Source organism: Tupaia chinensis, unplaced genomic scaffold (genome assembly GCF_000334495.1).
Source record: "Tupaia chinensis unplaced genomic scaffold, TupChi_1.0 Scaffold000037_5, whole genome shotgun sequence".
In the NCBI taxonomy this organism is placed as follows: domain Eukaryota; kingdom Metazoa; phylum Chordata; class Mammalia; order Scandentia; family Tupaiidae; genus Tupaia; species Tupaia belangeri.
Genome location: NW_006159488.1, coordinates 389,223 through 409,321, shown reverse-complemented (window position 1 = coordinate 409,321; position 20,099 = coordinate 389,223). Strand labels below are relative to the sequence as shown.

The following is a 20,099-nucleotide window of genomic DNA, read 5'->3' as shown; positions in this document are numbered from 1 at the left end:
CAGAGGGAACCCTAACAAAGGCCAGCGCTAGTCTGGAACAGGCGAGCGTAGCTTCCCCCTCAGGCGCTGCTAAAGAAGAGGCTCTTGGTTTTGCTCAATCTCTTTGCAAATTTTCTGAGTGAAAGACTCTAAAGTAGGCTCATATCCTGTATCCTTTACTTTTCTAAATATCCCTGTGGCATTTTGGTAGAGTACATTTACATATGGAGGGTTTGTTCAGCTTTGTGGATCTGTAATACCCTGAAAGAATAGTCTTTAATTTTCCTTTTTAAGTCCAGGCAGAGTAATATCATTGTACCATTTCCAAAACTGATCAAGTCTTATAAAACTATTTGATCCCCTTCCAAAACACACAAAAACAGGATATTTTGCTTTTGTCCATAAGGCACTTTCTATCTTCTTAATGTATCAAGTGACCTGCAGTGCTTATTTTGAAGTCATCTGGAAAGCTTTCAAACATTTTGATGTTTGGGGCTGAGCCCCACCCACCCTCCAGAGATAATGATTTAATTGGGTGGACGTTGATCTGGGCATCAGAACCAAAGGTCTCCAGCTGATTCTAATGGGAGGAAGGGGTTGAGAACTGCCCTAAAGAGCTCTTCTCAAAGTATGATCCACCACCTGAGAACTTGCTAGAAATGCAGATTATCCTGCCTACTCCCAGCTAAATGGATCTGAACCTAGGAGGTAAATCCAGCAGTCTATGCTTAAGAAGCTAACAGTCTGGGAACCAGCAGTTAGCGTAATGGCTATGTCGCTGGACTCCCACGTAGTCGACTGCGGTTCGTGTCCCGGACCCGGTGGCTTAAAACTCACGCCGGGCATGTGTGCGTGCGTGCCCAAGATCCCTAGAGGAGAATGGAGGAGAAGGGATTGCGGCGTGACCATCCCCCCTAGGGGGTGATTTCTCGCTTTCTGTCTCTATGTCTCTCTCTGTCTGTCTGGCGAGCGCACGTGCCCTACAGTGAAAAATCTCTCAAAAAAAAAAAAAAAAAAAAAAAGAAGCTAACAGTCTGACGCTAGGTAAAGCTGGAGAATGACCACTATGAAATGAAGCTCAGAGTGAAGACACCAATGCTTTTCTCCACCATAGTCTTCAACATTTTCCACACACCCCAAATTTGAGTTTAACTCAAAGCATTACTAGGTTAAAAAAATTACTTGGGGTGCTGGCTTCCTGGCTCTAGTTCCCATGTGGCCGAATCTTCTGCCTGCTCAGTCTGAAACAATGAAGGCAGTCAGGCAAGTGCCCAAGATGGACACTGGTCTGGAGGACAGGAGAAAGGAAATCGCTGGGTGACCAGACCTTGTGGAGGGTGTTTCTCCCACACTCACTGTCACATGTGCATGCATGAATGTACTCTATCATGAAAAACAGAATTTACTTACTTTATTATTTTAAGAATAAAGATATATTACCAATCTGGAGTTTTTAAAAATAATTATCTTATTTAACTTTATTTATTTATTTTAATTTGATCAGAAAAAAAACAGAATGAGAGAGAGAAAGAGAGAAAAGTGAGAAACAAGCTGCCAGGTCCGGGACTCAAACTGCAGTGGGCCATATGGGAGTCCAGAGCCCTGAACTACTACACCACCTGCCGGTCCCCCAATCTGGATTTTTAATCATTAAGCCACTCGCACCAATACCATTTGTTGCCATCACTATATAAACTGGGTGGTTATAAAAATGACGAAGAGACAGGCCTATCCTCAGGGACCTACAATTTCGAGAATCTGTGAATAAATAATGACAGAGGAATCATCCAAAATCACAACCTTTAACATAAATCATTTTTTTTAAAAAGAGAATTTTATAGGTGGGGTGGATGAAAGACTCTCTAAAGAAGGACAATTTGGGGACACCTTTGTGGCCTGGAAGTTTAAGCAGCCAGATTCCACAAGGCAGACTGCATGTAGCCCCAGATACAGTGGCTTGAGAAATATGCTGGGCCCATGTGTGTATCTGCCCAAAATTCCAAAAGGAAATAAAGATGGAGACAGTATTGCAGTGTGACTGTTTTCCATGGGAGTTGTTTTCTCTTCTCCCTTTCTCTCTGTCTCTCTCTAGTGAGTGCATGTCCCCTCTGACAAAAATAAAATGAAACATAAAATTTAAAAAAAAGGACAACCTGAGTTCACCACGTCACAATTATGTGATTCCAAACACTTAAGAGTTTTCAAGCCTTGTGTTCATCAGTCAGTATAATATTTTTATTTTTATTTTTTTTTAATTTGCTAGAGGGCATGTATGTTTACTGAAGTGAGACAGAGAGAGAGGGAAAGTGAGAAAGCACCCCTGGGGAGTGGGAGGAGGATTGCTATGCTGGCTGCAATGCCTTCTTCTCTATTTTCCTCTTGGGGTTTTGGGGCACACATGCATTCAGTTTGTTTTTCAAGCAGCTGGTTCTGAGACTTGAACCACACCATAGCCCATATGGATCCAGTGACCTTAACCACTATACCACCAGCTGGCCCAGCCAGTGCAATCGTATTGTAGTTAAACACAGTTATTATTAGTCTTTTTATTTTTTAATGCCAGGGAGCAGATGAGAGAGAGAAAGCATCCCCTCAGTGGGATCTGGTCACAGTGCAATTCTTTCCCCTTAATTCTCCATCCCATTACGATCTTGGACATGAGCACATGCACATCTGATATGACGACAAAAAAGGCCAGGACTTGTACCCTGGTGGGCTGTAGGGAATCGGGATTCCTCTCCACAGCACATAACTGGCCCCTATTAGGCTTTTGTTAAATACTGGAAACACCTTTGCCACCACCTATGCCCATCTCTGAAATAAAAAACATTGTCACAAAGCCCAGGAGACCCGGGCTGCTTACTAATGCTGACCTGTGCACCACAGGGTACCGGTGGCCTCTGCCTAGCAAGCTCTGTGCAGTCTGGATTTATCTGGATGTGCTAAGAATGAATGGTTTGCAAAATGCTAGTGTTCTAGAGTCATAGAGCCTGACTGCCTCAGAGGCCATCTACCAGAGGAGGAACCCCTTCCTCTTAGATAAGTTACCCAGCTTCCAATGTCCCAGTGCCAGTGCTGGTGAGAAAATCTCAGTGGTTTCCAGACTTGTTTGCGTATTGGAATCATCCAAAAGATTCAACAAATAATGATGCCTGAGTCTCACCTGCAGAGATTGTGATTTAATTCTTTTGGCGTGCGGTCTGGGCTTTGGGATTTCTAAGAGACTCCAAGTGAGTGTGATGCGCAGCCAGCACTGGGGACTGTTGGTAAGTCATATGGAAAAGCACAACAACCCCATTTAACATCAGAGAATCCGTCAGAAAACCTCGCTAATGTTGTAAAGGTTCTATAAGCATTTAGATGTCATTTAAGAAGATTTACAGCTCCATGTATATACACACAAACCAGTGTTGGGGAATAGATAGGAAATGTTGCCATTTATGTTCAAGAACCACGTAATAAAGAGGTATCATGCTGGCAGTCTGTAATGATGGTATTGTGGAAAGTACAGACTGAGTATTGGAACTCTGTCACTCTGAGGTTTTTCTTGTAGAGTCTATAGAAAAAAGTCTAGAGGGGCAGCAAGTAGCATGATGGTTAAGATGCTAGGTTCCCACACGGTCGACCACGGTTTGAGTCTCAGAGCTGGTAGCTTGAGAAATATGCTGGGCCCATGTGTGTATCTGCCCAAAATTCCAAAAGGAAATAAAGATGGAGACAGTATTGCAGTGTGACTGTTTTCCATGGGAGTTGTTTTCTCTTCTCCCTTTCTCTCTGTCTCTCTCTAGTGAGTGCATGTCCCCTCTGACAAAAATAAAATGAAACATAAAATTTAAAAAAAAGGACAACCTGAGTTCACCACGTCACAATTATGTGATTCCAAACACTTAAGAGTTTTCAAGCCTTGTGTTCATCAGTCAGTATAATATTTTTATTTTTATTTTTTTTTAATTTGCTAGAGGGCATGTATGTTTACTGAAGTGAGACAGAGAGAGAGGGAAAGTGAGAAAGCACCCCTGGGGAGTGGGAGGAGGATTGCTATGCTGGCTGCAATGCCTTCTTCTCTATTTTCCTCTTGGGGTTTTGGGGCACACATGCATTCAGTTTGTTTTTCAAGCAGCTGGTTCTGAGACTTGAACCACACCATAGCCCATATGGATCCAGTGACCTTAACCACTATACCACCAGCTGGCCCAGCCAGTGCAATCGTATTGTAGTTAAACACAGTTATTATTAGTCTTTTTATTTTTTAATGCCAGGGAGCAGATGAGAGAGAGAAAGCATCCCCTCAGTGGGATCTGGTCACAGTGCAATTCTTTCCCCTTAATTCTCCATCCCATTACGATCTTGGACATGAGCACATGCACATCTGATATGACGACAAAAAAGGCCAGGACTTGTACCCTGGTGGGCTGTAGGGAATCGGGATTCCTCTCCACAGCACATAACTGGCCCCTATTAGGCTTTTGTTAAATACTGGAAACACCTTTGCCACCACCTATGCCCATCTCTGAAATAAAAAACATTGTCACAAAGCCCAGGAGACCCGGGCTGCTTACTAATGCTGACCTGTGCACCACAGGGTACCGGTGGCCTCTGCCTAGCAAGCTCTGTGCAGTCTGGATTTATCTGGATGTGCTCTTCTCCACGGCCTCCATCATGCACCTCTGCGCCATCTCTCTGGACCGCTACGTCGCCATCCAGAATCCCATCCACCACAGTCGTTTCAACTCCAGAACCAAGGCATTTCTGAAAATAATTGCTGTTTGGACTATATCAGTAGGTAAGCGGGAACATATTTCAGCATTTCATTGGAAATGACAGTTCATGTTTTCCAAGGAGACTTGCTCTGTTTTGTCACACTGAAACCTGACATCTAGAGTCTATATTGTTTTGTGTGCTACAAGTTATGTTACAATAGTAATTATCAGATTGCTTTAGAAAAGAGAAACCTGTTTATGTCACTAGCTGACAACATAAATTTGTATTGCTCTGTACAGGCAAGAACAGAAACACTACTAGAGGCAACATCAAGACTAGCTGTGCTGTTTTCTCCATCTCTCACTTTCAAGTTCACTACTCTAAATCTTGGGTGTCTTAGAGAACTCAGCTTTTATTTTGTTTTTGTTTTGCTATAGGGCATGTGTGCTCTTCAGAATGACATAGAGACAGAAAGCAAGAAATCACCCCCCAGGGGAGATGACTGTGTGGCAATCCCTTCTCCATTCTCCTCTCAGGATCTTGGGCATGCATGCACATGCGCCCAGCATGCGTTTAAGCTACCGGGTCCAAGATTCAAACCACAGTTGACTACGTGGGAGTCAGCGACATAACCATTACACCAACTGTTGGTCCTGACCTCAGCTTTTATAATCACTGGCCTTGTGGTCAGCATAAAGACGCAGATGCTAATACTAGAGAATGTGAGGGATCTAAAGATGCCAGGTACTGCAACTCAGAGGACAAAGGTGAGGACAGAACAGAGTGGCAGAACTTGCTTAGTGACAAGATGTTGCTGCCTCCCCAGTGCCTCTGTAGCCTTCCTCCTGTTATGACACCACATACCAAAGGATTTCAACCCGCTCCAGTTGGATTTATTACACATATTTACCTCTTACCACTATTGATCTTCTGTCACACACTAAGAGTCAGGAAAGCCCAGCTAGTGGAAGCTAAAGGGGCAGCTCCCAGTCTGCAAAGTCAGTTGTATCTGTCACCTCAGCAAAAATGGTTTGTAACCAGAAGCTTTCCAGAGATTTGTCTCACTCTCAAAGTTTTTGGGCAGAAATGCAGCACCCACTTAAGACAAGGCGGGTGTCAGTATTTGATGGCAGGTTGACATGAGAATTCCTATCAGTTTTCCCACAGCTTTATGGTAATAACACCAATTATAATAGTGAACACAATAACAGAACAACTTGTGTTTTTTAATTCCCATCATTTCCTTTGAAACTGACGGTAGAAACTAACATGCAATCAGAAGAGTAGATCACTCCATTTTATAGATGAGAAAATTGGGTTTTAAAAAATGAAATAAGGGGACCAGCAGTTGGTGTAATGGCTATGTCACTGGACTCCCATGTAGTCAACCACAGTTTGAGTCCCAGCCCCAGAGGCTTAAACTCATGCTGGGCACGTGTGCGTACATGCCCAGGATCCTGAGAGGGAATGGAGAAGGGATTGCGGAGTGGTCATCCCCCCTGAGGGGCGATTTCTTGCTTTTTATCTTCTGTCTCTCTCTGTCTTTCTGGCGAGTGTGCGTGCCTTGTAGCAAAAACCTCTCAAAAAAAAAAAAAGAAAGAAATGAAATAGGTTGGGGCCAGCAGATGGGATGGTGGTTAAGGCTCTGGAATCCCACATGGCTGACCACAGTTCAAGTCCTGGACCCAGTGGCTTGAGAATCATGCTGGGTTTGTGTGTGTGCATGCACAAAATCATACGAGGAGAATGGAGAAGGGATTTTGGCGCAGCCAACCCCTTTAGGGGGTGATTTCTTACTATCCCTCTCACTGTCTCTCCAAAGAGTACATGCACTCTATGACAAAAAAAAAAAAAAAAAAAAACACACTAAAAAGAAAGTAAGAAAAGAAGAAAAAAAATTGAAATGGGGCTGGCTCCTTGACTTGGAGTTTCAAGCACCTGGGTCCCACCTTGTAGTTCAAGCCCTGGACTTAGCGGCTTGTGAAACATACTAGGAACATGTGCATGTATGCCCAAAATCTTGAATGAAGGGGGAAATATCCTATTGTGCTTGTTTGATAAGTGAGGGAACAGGAGTACAGAGGTTTTGTGGCTTTGGGGGTCTATCTCCAGATAGCAGCAGGGCTAGGTTTCTCAACTCTTGGTACCAGACCCTGCTCTTTCTGTGGAATGTATCATTTTTCATAAGAAATAAAAGGTTTTCTTCAAACTACATGCTTGTGATGTGTGGGTCCGTGTAATCTTGGACTCATTCTACTGGGAACAAGAGAGTAAAGGGCCAGTGACCATTTCATCCCAGTTGCACAGCAGCTGGAAATCATTCTAATTTAATTTGTGCAAGAAGGGCAAGGTGATTACAAGGAGCAACCAGGTTAAGGACACTGAGACAGATTATCAGAGAGGCAGACATGATGACTAAGAGAGGGTCAAAAATAATGCAAGTACAGTGCCAGGTAGTGGTGCAGTGGGAACGAAACTGGACTCATGGGAAACGCCTCGGACTTGTGTTCCTTCCTCCCTAAGTACCCCCCTATCTGTGATCCAGGCTGTCTCTGACTAGGGGATGGGTCTGAGACTGGGAGTGAATTGTGGAATGAAGATCCCGTTGGGTGAGAGAGTTCTGTCTGTCTGTATCTCTCAATATCTATCTCTGTCTTTCATTGGAGAAATTAATAAACCTTAAAATGAAACAGCAACACGACTGGCAAATTTACTTTAGTTTACCCCCCATAGACTGTCTGATTGGTAAGCTAGAAACTGGGAAGGTCACCCATTTTTACCATTAGACAAACCAATCCCCCTATCTAAATCGAGCTTCATAATAGCACTAGTAGTTAGGGCTAGCAGTTCCGAGCGCCAACTTCAGACAAAAAAAAAAAAAAAAAAAAAAAAAAAACCTCATAGAATATCAGCTGCAGAGAAGGGAGTTACACAGAGAGGCATTGCTCATAACCAGGAGTCAATCCAGGTCAATCTGATTCCAAAGTCTATGTTCGGTCTACTGCTCAGTAGCTCAGCCTCTGGCTCTTTCTGCTATCACTTCAGGGGAAAGATTGGTTGAAATGCTTGTGGGGGCTCTGGCCAAAGGTCATCATTCATCCATTTGGCCACAAAAATGTATTGCACATCTGCTGCATGCTTGGCACTGACTATACGACTGGGTTATCGGAAAAGGCATGATGTATTTTTCTATACAAAAATGTGTCATGACTTTCTGATGATCCAATAAGATTACTAAGATAAGCAAAGATCTCTCACAGTGTGGTATGAGAAAGTAGATAACAGAAGATATGAGAAACAAAGAAGTCACATAGGTTCTATAGCAGAAGTATGGCCAAGACCGGGGCAGGTGGTGCGTGTGAAAATGAGAAAGTCAGTTCTAATAAAGGATTCATGGAGCTTAACAGTCTTTCCTGAATTTTCTCCTGGGTCTCCTCTTTCTACTGTTACTTCTTTGTTGTTCTGGGTTTAGTTTTTCTTTGTTTTTCTAATTCAGATCCTTAGTCTATTCTAAAGTATTTTTATTATCTAGCATTTTTTATTCAACCGGTGATTAAAACCTCTTCAGCATCTATTGATATAATTAGTTGTCCCCCTTCAGATTATTGACATGTTTCTTTTCCTTTTAGATTTCTAAATATTAAATTGCCCTTGTGCTCCTGGAATATGTTCATAAATAATATTAGATTTAAATAACTTCGTTGGTTAATTATTTTGAACAGTTTTCCATTTCTATCTTCATTAATTATTTTGAGAGGTTTCTTTTTTTTTTCCCCCCCTAAGGCCTTTTATATATTTAAGCAGGAGTTATATGTTCTTGAAAGGTTATGTAGATTAGTTCTAAATCTCTCATCCTGGTGCTTTTTAAAATTACATCACCAACCTCTTTAGTAATTATTATTCCACTTTTATTTTCTACCTCTTCTTGAATTATTTTCTGCATTAAATGTTATCTTTGGTATTGATTCTTTTATCACCATTAAATGTGTCACATTATATCTAGTGATGTTGCTTGCCTTAACATCTACTTCATCTGGTTTCCATATAACTATTCCAATTTTGTTTTGATTATTATTTTCTGGCTATATCTTATTCCATCCTATTACATTCAACTTTTAGGTGATTTTATATTTAATGTGTATTGCCTAATAAGCAGCATATAGTTTTGTTTTGTTTTGTTTCATTGCCTTTTAAATTGAATATTTGGTTCTTTTACATTTGCTATAACTCAGATATAACTGGATTTACATTTGTTCTCTTATGATTTCTTTCTATTATCTCATTTGTTCTGCATTTGTTTCTCTCCATTCTTTCATTCTTTTGTACTAATCAAGATTATTGTTAGGGACCAGCAGGTGGTTTGTTGGTTAAGGTGCTGGACTCCCACATGATAGACTGTTCAAGTCCCAGACCTGGTGGCTTGAAACTTATGCTGAGCACATGTGAGTGCATGCATGCCCAGAACCTCTAGAGAAGAATGGTTGAGTGGTGATTGCAAGGTGGACTCCCCCCTGGGGGCGGATTTCTCACTTTTCCTCTTTCTGTTCCTGTCTCTCTCTCTCTGGTGAGCACAAATGCCTTATGGCAAAAACCTGAAACAAAATAAAGAATTATTGTTAATTCATCACCCCTCCTTGATAAGCTTGTTAGCTATCTATTCTTTTAAATTCTTTTAGTGATCACATTCCTTTTTGACCTCACAGAGTCTAAAATAATTACCTTAAACACTTAGATATTACAAAAAGTTAAGAACATTTCAATTCTGTATACCTCTGTTGTCTTTTGCATTATTTTTACTGTTTTCTGTGAATCTTTTAAGAAATGCATAAAACATCATTAGAGCTGTTCTGTTCATTGTTTTCCACATAATGGCCCTTCCTATTGTTGTTTATTGCTTTGTTCATTTCTATGATATTTCCTGAGTTCATATTCCTTACTTCTTTACCATATAGTTTTCTCTTAGTTTGTTATTCTTGCATCTTTATTTTACAATTGTTTTTTCTCAGTGTACAATTCTAGATGGCAATCATCTTTGTTCACTCCCTTATAGATGCTATTTCTAAGTTTCTGGCTTATATTGTTTCTTTGAGGAATCATTTGTGAGAACTCAGCTGTCAGTCTTACCATTGTTTCTTCAGAACCACCACCTCTTGCTGCTTTGTATATTTTTTTTTTTTTTGAGAGAGAGATTTTTGCTCACCAGAGAGACAGAAAGCAAAAAAATCACCTCCTGGGGGCATGGTCACTCTGCAATCCCTTCTCCTCCATTCTCCTCTAGGGATTTTGGGCATGCACACACATGCACCAGTGTGTGTTAAGATGCCGGGGCTGGGACTTGAACCAGAGTTAATTACATGGGATCACAGTCACGTAACCATATGCCATTTGCTGGTCCTGCTGCTTTAGAATTTTTTCTTTGTCCTTCTAATTTTAGTCATTTTACTATGACATGTCTAGGTATAGGTAGTTTTGTTTTTCTCCTGCAAGTGGTTTATGTGGATTGTTAAAATTCTGGCTCACCATCTTTTATCACTTTGAGAAAACTTTTGTGCAGTATCTTGTCAAATATTGCTTCTACTCCATTCTCTCTCCCCCTTATTCATAGGACTCAAATTTCATGTATGGTAGCACATTTACCTATGTTTCTTGTGACTCGAACACTATTTTACATTTTCTACCTTTTTTTTTCTCTTCTTGGTTTAGTCTGCTTGGCTTTACTGACTTTTCTTCTTCTGGATTATTAATCCTCTCATCAACTCTTTTTAATCTGTCCTAAATTTATCAGATGTAGTTAAATTTCAGTTACTATATGATTGGGTCTTCAAAAAGTTCATGAAAGTGTGTATTATGAGAAAACTATGCATGGATTTCAAAAAAGTATTACACCAAATTAAACTCATACTTTAACTCTATTTTCCACAAACTTTGTGAAATTCTGTCATGTTTTCAGTTCTAGATTTTTTTCATTTGATTCTTTTTCATAGATTGTCACTCTCTGAAATAATTCTCCATGCTCTCATCTATTGACTCGTATTAATCACAGGTATATGCATGTTTGAATGACCTGGAGAGTTCGATTTTATGGGGTGTGGTTTTTTTCACTAAATTTTGTTAGTTGATATGCCTAGTGATTTCTTTTTTTTATTATTAAATACTGAACACTGTGTAAGTAAATTTGCAGGTCCTCTTTTGATGTTATATTTCTCCAGAGACAAGTTATTCTGCTTTTGCAGGCAGCTAGAGTAAGTACAGATCCTCTTAATCTAGTCTGGAATTGAGTTTATTTTAGGCAGGGTTATTATAAGAACTGGTGTATTTCTGGTTCATCTTTCCACCTCCAGCTTACCCTTACACTGAAGGTATATTTCTTCATGATCCCAGAAGAAAGCCTGACGTGTTCTTCATTTTGAAGAGGTCTAAACTCCAGTTCTTATCTCCTTAAAACCATAAGACCACCACTAATTTTCTCTATCTTCCCAGCCTCACACTCTGTCCCTCTAAAAAATGGGTAAATGCCTTTAAGGGAAATGTATCTCGGACTATATTAGTTTACTTAATTGCTCTTCCCTTCACTCCAGAATCTTACCTCCTCAAATCCTGGCTGCCTTGGTAGCCTGAACACCTTTTTTTTAATCTCTCTAACCACCTGAGGTAGGCTTTGAGGCTTGAGTTTTACTTTACTTGATAGTGATATTACCATATCATTTTTTGTTTGTTCTGATCTCTCCAGTTTATCTTTACTCATCTATTTTTAATTTTTTACCTTTGCTTCCCTTATATTTTCACAAATAATTTATATATGAATTTTTTGATAGTCTTTGTCATTTGGTACTAAAATTCAGCTTTCCCACATTTACTATGGTAAACAATATAACCAGTTTTATTTTTCTCATCTTATTTTTCACTGATCATATATTTTTTGTTATACTAGTTTATTTTTTCCCCAATTCCATATGTTCTCTGACTTGTATAATGTCTTCCTCATTTCCTTAACCTCACTGAGTTTATTTGAATTTCTATTGGACTTTTTTATTCTTCTCATGAGTATAGTCTCATTCCAAGTAATTATTACACTGAGAGTTCTATTGATGTATCTAAAATAAATAATTCCACTAAATTACTTCCTCAGTTACCCTCAACCCCAATTTGCAGGTTTTTACCTTTAAGTAATCTAGTAGTGGGGTAGATCTTTTAAAGCAAGTAAAATTCATAAGCCAAAAGGAAAAATAGAGATATAACCAATTATATAAAAAAATGTTTGATATAACTAAAATCAATTTAAGAAATGTCAAAAATTATTTGCAGTGTTTATAAATTACAGACCAAGGATTGATATTTTTAAGATACAAACCAAAGTACCTACATTTTGGTAAAAACAAGAAGGACAAAAATCTAATAAGGAAACTAAATGAAAAAAACAATTCACAGAAATTGAAATGGACAATAAAGCTCATGAAAAAATGTTCAGCCTCTTTAACAGTCATGTGAATATAATTTAAAGCAACAATGTAATACCACTTTTCACCCATCCAATTCACAAAATACAGTGAGTAAAAAAATCCGGTCCTGTTTTGGATACGGTGCCATACTTTCTCTAATTTGATATTTGTACAAATGTGAATTGTTTGTCTTTGGACAATTTAACAAAAGTCATTAAAATTTGACCTATCAATAGTACTTGAGAGAATCTACTAGATAGAAAACAAAAATATATGTAAAAATATTTAATTCAGCAACTTTGGGGAATGGTAGGAAAAGGAGAAAGTTGGCTATGTTTAGATAAATTAGTTTTATGTAAATTCCACAGTATTTGAAACTTTTTTAAAAATTGAGTTGGGGTTAAATGGAATAACATATGGCATTTAAGGAAAAGAATGTCCATGATGTTAAGTGTAAACAGCAAATTCTGGGGTAGTATGCATGATATGAGCCCATTCTGGTAAAATAATCATAAAAGCAATAAAAGTATTTGCACAGAGTAATGGTTGAAAGACTTCACACTTATAAAGAAGATAAAATTGCCACCAGCAGATGGTACAGTGTTTAAAGCACTGGACTTTCACATGCCTGACCATGGTTCAAGTCCCGGACCTGGTGGTTTGAAACGCACACTGGGCTCATGTATGTACACGCCCAAAATCCCAAAAGGAGAATGGAGGAGAAGGGACTGTGGCATGGCCATCCCCCTTGGGGAGTGATTTTTTTATGTTCTCTCTCTGTCTCTCTCTGTGTATCCAGAAAGCACATTTGCCCTACAGCAAAAATCTCTCATGCACATCTGCATAGTTTTTTCAATTAATATTATCAGTATTAGCATAACAAAGTAGTTTGCATAATCAAACATGGGTCAGAGAACACTTCATAGAGTAGGTAGCCAGCCTTCAAAGTTGGCCGAGGTCTAACAAATTGTGATCTTGACAGCCACATCCTAGATGACTCAAATTTTCTTGCAGTAGGTATTCCTGAGATTTGCTACTTCTTTTTCCCTTGCTTACTGCTACTAGCATGCTTATAAAACTGCTTGCCAAGGGTCCTATCTAATTCTGAGAAAAAGGAACATAATTACGAAATCAATTGTGTTTTCCATTTGTGAACTTCTCTGAGTAAAGAAGTAATGACACAAGATTAAAGGACTAGATTAAGAATGATCTTGGGATTCTCAAGAGATTTTATCTGCCTTTCATAAACCTAATTCCTGTGATCAGAGGTAATCATGACTTCACTGCAATCTCTAAAATGAGCAAACCCTTTCCTCGGGATTATTGCCTTGCTAATGCCATACCAGAAAAGAAAATAAATGCTACTTTATTTCCTGTCTTTAACAAAGGCATATATTGGATAGAAAATGAAAATGCTTATTTTCACGTTGTCATATTCTGACAGGAAAGCAAAGACACTACTTTAAATTTCTTTTCCAGAAATATTAGGTTGTCGGGAAAGTCATGACATATTTTTCTGTTTTTCTATGCAAAACAATGCATCATGACTTTCCCAGCAACCCAATATTATTTTATCCCAGAAATGTATTTGCAGCTCATGGGGTAATTTTGAAATACCACGGATCTAAATAGATTTTTTTCCCCTCAAGGCTAAGTGTGACTACATATTTTCTGCATTACTACTTTCGTAATAGGAGAAAAGGCCAACTGTGTTGCATTTACTAGGGAACTTTACCCTCACAAGCTGTGACACCATACATAGAATACTAAATGGAAAGCCTGGGTCACTGGGCCTACTCTCTTGCCTTCATGCAGGTCAAATACCTATCTTCCTAGGCAGTGCAGATATACGAAGAAGCTTTGAGATGCAGTAAAAATATATATCTCACTGTACTTTTACTTTATTTTATTATATGGGATTTTTGGCATCTTTTTCATGTTTATGAGCAAATTTACATTTTGTTTTCTATAGTTGCTTCCTTATGATCTTTTTTATTGTACAACTTGGTGATTACAAGAAAGTTTTTAGCCAGGCTACCTGGATCTGAATTCTTACTCTGTCCCTTAAAATTTGTGTCACCTTGGGAAAGTTACTTAACCTGTGTCTCAGGTTCCTGGAGATAAAATGGAGATAATAACAGTACCTATATTATGGAATTATTTTAAAGATTAAGTGGGTAAATATAATGTTTGACATATAATAAGTGTTACATAAATTTTCAACATTATTTGGACTCTTTTCTATTAGGTTCTTTGGTTTCCTTACTAATCGGTAGATTAGGGGACTCACTTTTGTCTTTGTTATTACAATTTATCTGTGTATTCCCAGTGTGTTATTTGTCAGTTGACACTGCTGTTTTATCATAGGAATATTTTGTTTCATTTTCACATAATCTCATTTATAAATGTTCATTTCTCTATTTTGCTTCTGAATTTTGTCACTATAAAATGACAAAGAAATTCTCTCATATGTTCCCATTACTTTTATGGTTTTGTTTTGTACACTTAAGTCTTTGAACTATTTAGAATTTATTATGCAATCTAATTTTATCGTTTTCTACATGGTCACCTATTGTCCCAATACCATTGACTTTCTCATTAATTTTATTTACCAGCATTGTCACCTACTGAGTTCACATATATATTTAAGCAGACTTCTGGATTTCATTTTTATTCCAGAGGATGTATAGACACTGACAAGAAAGAGAAAGGAGGCCGGTTCATGCCACAGTCCTTTTTCTTCTAATTCTCCAGTCTGTTAGGGTGCGAGCATGAGTGTGCTCCTTATTTTTTTTTTTTTTTTTTTCAGGCCAGCTGAGCCAGGACTCAGACTCTGGCTAGCCATGTGGGATCTGTCTTCCTCTGCACAGTGCCTAACCACTGCACTACAGAGCTGGTCCTAGACTTCTTTTCTGCCAATCAGTCTCTCCAGTGACCTGTAACATACTTTTGGTTGTTGAGGCTACTTATTATGTTCTCTATTGACTTAGATCAAATCCCCCCCTCATTGTGGTTCTTGTTAAGTCTTTTGCTTACCATTTTCTTTTGCTTATGTATGAGTTTTTAAAACCAGTTTCTATCTAGTTCTAGAAAAAAAAAATTCATGCTTATTTTTATTTGTAATTACATATAACTTTTGTGAATCAGCTTACCTTTGGCTGGCATACTTTAGCACTTTTATAGATCCTATTTCTTTTTTATTACATATTTGTGAGAAACCTCAAATTCTCTATGGAGGGAAAAAGCAGTTAGCGTAATGGCTATGTCGCTGGACTCCCACGTAGTCGACTGCGGTTGGCATCCCGGACCCGGTGACTTAAAACTCACACGGGGCGCCTGTGCGTGCGTGCCCAAGATCCCGAGAGGAGAATGGAGGAGAAGGGATTGCAGCGTGACCATACCCCCTGGGGGGTGATTTCTCGCTTTCTGTCTCTATGTCTCTATCTGTCTGTCTGTCTGGCGAGCTTACGCACCCTATAGCGAAGAAAACAAAACAAAACAAAACAAAACAAAAAAACCTCTCCAGATTCTCTATGGATTAGAGTGAATGTATGTTAAAAAAATGTAACTACATAATATCTCGGCACTTTGGTTGGAAAAAATTACATGTACATTTAGGTCCAAGAGGAATAATGATATTTGTATGTAATTTTCCTATCCTATCATATATTCTAGAAAAATTCTTGAAAAAGCTAAAGAACAAATCAACTGAATAAAACAGGTTCAAAACCGGAGGGCATTCATCCTGCCTTTATGCTGGGGTGCGTTCCCAACTCCACTGCCTGAAACAAAACAGCTGAAGAGCCTACTTGGGTTTCTCTCTTCTGAAACCCTCCAGGTTTTTGCCCAATTCCCTTATAATAGTGGGTGCTGCCTAACAGATTTCAGATACTCTTCGAGCAAGAAAGGGCTTTAGATGATCTGTTCACTCCCACCCAAGAGATCATCTTGTAGGTAAGCATCAGCCAGGCTACAAAAGGAAATTTGTCAAGAATTCATCTATTTCCTTTCCCTCTGCTTCTCTATGTTCTCATCTTCCCTCCTGGGTGGGGTTGGCAGGAATGAAACTGTCCCCATCTTGCCTTATTTGGTTTTGCCCCTGCTATGCTGTGTTAGTCTCCACAGAGGTGTAAGGAGAGCTCTGGGTAGTGCCTCAGCCTGCCAGTGAGGGAGTAGCATCCAGCATCAGGGATGCTCACAGTCCTGTTGTGAGAGAGTTCTGTATGATCCTAGAATATTGTAGCACCCAAGAGCTACCAAGATACCAGTCATGGTGTCACTGTCCTGAAACAAAGACCTGCATGGACACCACTTGGCCCACTCCTTCTCTGTCCATTGACTGCAGTAACCTATCCCCTGTTCTACCTGTGGTGTAGGAGAATTTAGGGACATCTCCCCATCTGGTCAGCTCTTCTCATGCTTTATGAACACAGTATGGTAAAAGGCAGCACAGAAAGCCTCAGCTCTTGGAGGATATGTCCTTGGTTGCCTTTCAGGACATTAGCCCATGGGTAAAAAGCCATTTAATAGCCCAGGCAGCTCAGACCCTGCCAGCGTAGCAGCTGAGTTCTTTCTGCATGGCGGACTCTAGCCACAGCGATGGGAAAGCATGCTCAATAAAATAGCACTTGGTAGCGCACATGCTCCATAGCTGCTGGAAAATGATGAGAAACATTAAGAGTGATCACGTGCTCCAGAAGAAATGCTTTATCCTTTATCATTCTGTTGGTTTGGCCTGACTCATGAACTATGAATTTCTTTGCCCTTTTGATCATCATTCAAAAAGGAAAAAAAAAGAGAAGGGAAGACAGGGACCTTTGTTGCTCTGGACACTTGAAGCAGTAAAAGAGCATCCATATGCCATCTCTTTGTGCTCGCCTCCTGCTTTGAGCTGTGTCCAGAACCCTGCGGGCTTTTAAGGTTCCTCTTTCTCCAAATCTATCAGTCCCTTCTAGGATAGAAGCTAAGAACCTTTACCAGGCTAGGAGATATGGTAGATCATTTGATCCATTCCTCACCAACACCCTCGACATTCTAGTCTCTGCTCCTTTATTGGCCTAATAAAATCCCAACCCTGTGTAGCTCAGACAATCAGCCTCTTTTGGGCTGTTCTCTTATAAACAAGAGCTGCTAGAAAAAAGCCCACACCATGAACAGGATGTCACACCTATCTGCAGTTTCCAACCTCAGCCAGACCCTCATTGCCACCATGAATCTTTTGCTTTGTCATAAGTGAGTTTTTTTCTATTTAGGATCTCTTCTCAGCCTTCGATTGCCACTCTATGATCTTATCCTCTTCTTCTCTAAGAAAAGCCATCAAGGCCAGTATTTTTTCTTTTTCTACTTCCACTTTCTAGTTGTACCCATGTTTTTTGAAAGATCCTCTAACTCCCAACCTTCCTAAAAGGATGTTTAACTCCTCTCCATTCATCTCTCCACCTTATATGAGCTTCCTTTGATTTTTCCCATTTTGCCACTTTCCATTCAGACTTCAAAGTACCATGTGACTGTGACCTTCCCTTTTACCATTCTTGTCAGGGTCACCAATGCCTTCTTAACTTCCAGTTGTATTCAAAAGATTTCACTTCTATTTTTAATAATGTACTCAAGCAATACATGAATACATTTTCAATGCAAAATGGTCAAACAGCTCAGGGCTCTAGAGAACACAAAGTGAAGTTACTTTCATCCCTCCTTGCCTCTCCTGACCAGCAACCCCAGTCGTGTTAACCTTGAACCGTGCTGTGACTCTTCAGCTTCAGTGCAGAGCATAAGCAGGAGGAGAGAGGAGAAGAGTATTGCCAAGCAAAAACCCTTCAGATTTCAGGCTCTCTTATCCTCTTCCATTTGTAGGTTCTTGGACCCTGGGTTTGCATTTCAAGCAATTCCCTCATAATTCTGTTGGCATTGCCTGTAGGTTTTTTCCTTACATTTGTTTTGGTCCTTTCTTCAAACTCTATTCCTCTCTAAATTGGATTCCATCTGCTACTTGTCTTCTAGATATTCCTCCATCATTTTGAAATACCAATGAAATGACATCATTTTTCTTTTCAGATTATTCTGATTTATTTCAGATTATTCAGATTTATTCTGATTATTTCTTATCTTTTTATCATTAGATGAAATTTTATGAGTGAAGTAGTATAGACCTGTGCTCAGATACTATCTTGATTCACAAAAACAAAATAAAAATATATGTATTTTCATACTTCTTATCTTCTGTCCATCTCTTATGTGTTATTTAATTCTGTGGCTTGATTTTTTTTCAGTCTCTTCTTTTTTTCAATTCTTTCTCTCCAACCTGATCTTCTTCCTCTGTTGCTTTTATACACTCCTTTTTCTTTTCTTCCTTTAAGAATTCCAGGTACCTATTTTCTACCTTTTCATTTTTTATTCTCCTTGCTTTGATCATTTCCATTTCCATGAATTCAGCTATTAGTAGAATACTGATGTATATTCTAGCCTCAGGGAGCCCCAAGGCTCAGAACTGCACCACCCACCTGAGGCAACCTCCAGCCAGAAATCCCACAAGAACCAGTTTTAGCAGATCAAGAGCTGTGCTCATCATCTGCTCACTTCTCCTGCTATAGGATTTGTGAATATAGCATTGATATCTAGTCACTAGATGCCCAGGATTGCCCAGGATTTCTCTGCTCTTTTTCACTTCCACATCCAAGCAATTGATTGGTTCTTTTGTTTGTACTTGTTTCCTAAATCAGTCTTCTTCTATTCAGCCTTCACCATCTCTCTCCTGTCCCTGTCGATATCCCTGTCCAAAGGTTTGTTACTGTCATGCTTTGTTACTGTTAGGTAACAAACAGTTCATATGGTTGCCACTAAATTCAACCATATGAAATACAAATTGAAATCACTAAATCACTCTCCTGAAAAATTGAAAAATTCTTGACTGTCTTTCTGTTGCCAATAAAGTACAAATCCTAATGCTGAAGACACAAAGTCTCCATGACTGTGGTCTCTGCCTATTTCTCTGTTTCATCTCTTATAGTACTTGGCCCCACCCTAGTATCCTCCAGCCACAATAAATTGCCCATTATTCCTGTCATTTCATCCTTATACCTTCATTTTTGAATCTTCTTGAAATGCCTTGCCCTGCCCTTGCTTGACTAACTTCTGTGTTCCTTTGAGTCTGGCACCCATTCCTCGAGGAAGCCTTCTTCACATATCCCCTCTCCTCAGGGATTAGGTACTTGCCCTGCTTTGATTCTTTCATAACCCTCCCACATATCTTTCTTTTCATATATTCAGTTCTATCATAACCGTCTGTTTATTCTCCCACTAGGTCACGAATTTTCAGAGAGCAAAGAATGGAAAGCAAAACAACACAAATGCACTCTATCTTGAGCTCAAACTAGGTAATAGAAAATTCCTATTTAGGAATGCATGCATACAAAAATTAATTTCTGGAGTCTGATACTGAAGGTACCTTTAAAAAAAATTCTTTATAGTTCTTTGTACCCTTGGTTTCAAAAGCTATTTTTAGATTGCTCTCCCCATACTTTAAATGAAAGTCTAACATTTATAGAAAAATAGAAGTAATTTATTCTTATACTTAACACCAACCATATTGTAATTATTATAAATACCTAATTAGTAGGGTCTATAAAAAACCTGTAGGCTTTGTTTGTTTGTTTCCTTAGGGAGTTGCTGAACTTCAGTTTGAGATTTTAAGGTTTTTTTAGAAAGCATGTAAGAATGGATCTTTTTGAAGCTCAGTTCTCTTATGTCAGTCAACATAACATTCCTGGCACACTTTTTTCCCCTTTAAATTGTTTTTTGTTTTGTTTGTTGTTGTTGTTGTTTATAGTAACAGTTATAATAAAGAGTATGATATCTGATGGAGGCCTCCTGGGTTTCTCAGGCAGTATTTCAACATAATTACAACTGGTTAGTGGAATCTCCTCATCCCACAGTCCAGCATCAACTTTGCAAGTACAGAATACTATATTTTTCCCTTATCCA

At 39.1% G+C, this 20,099-nt stretch overlaps 1 protein-coding gene across 1 annotated transcript in view; it reads left to right on the top strand.

Moving 5' to 3' along the window:
• Positions 1–20,099, top strand: part of HTR2A (5-hydroxytryptamine receptor 2A) — an 83,166-nt gene that overhangs the window by 2,759 nt on the left and 60,308 nt on the right. The window contains exon 2 of the mRNA XM_027772727.1: positions 4,562–4,762. Within this exon, the coding sequence (XP_027628528.1) occupies positions 4,562–4,762 (201 nt within the window). The remainder of the gene's footprint in view (positions 1–4,561; positions 4,763–20,099) is intronic.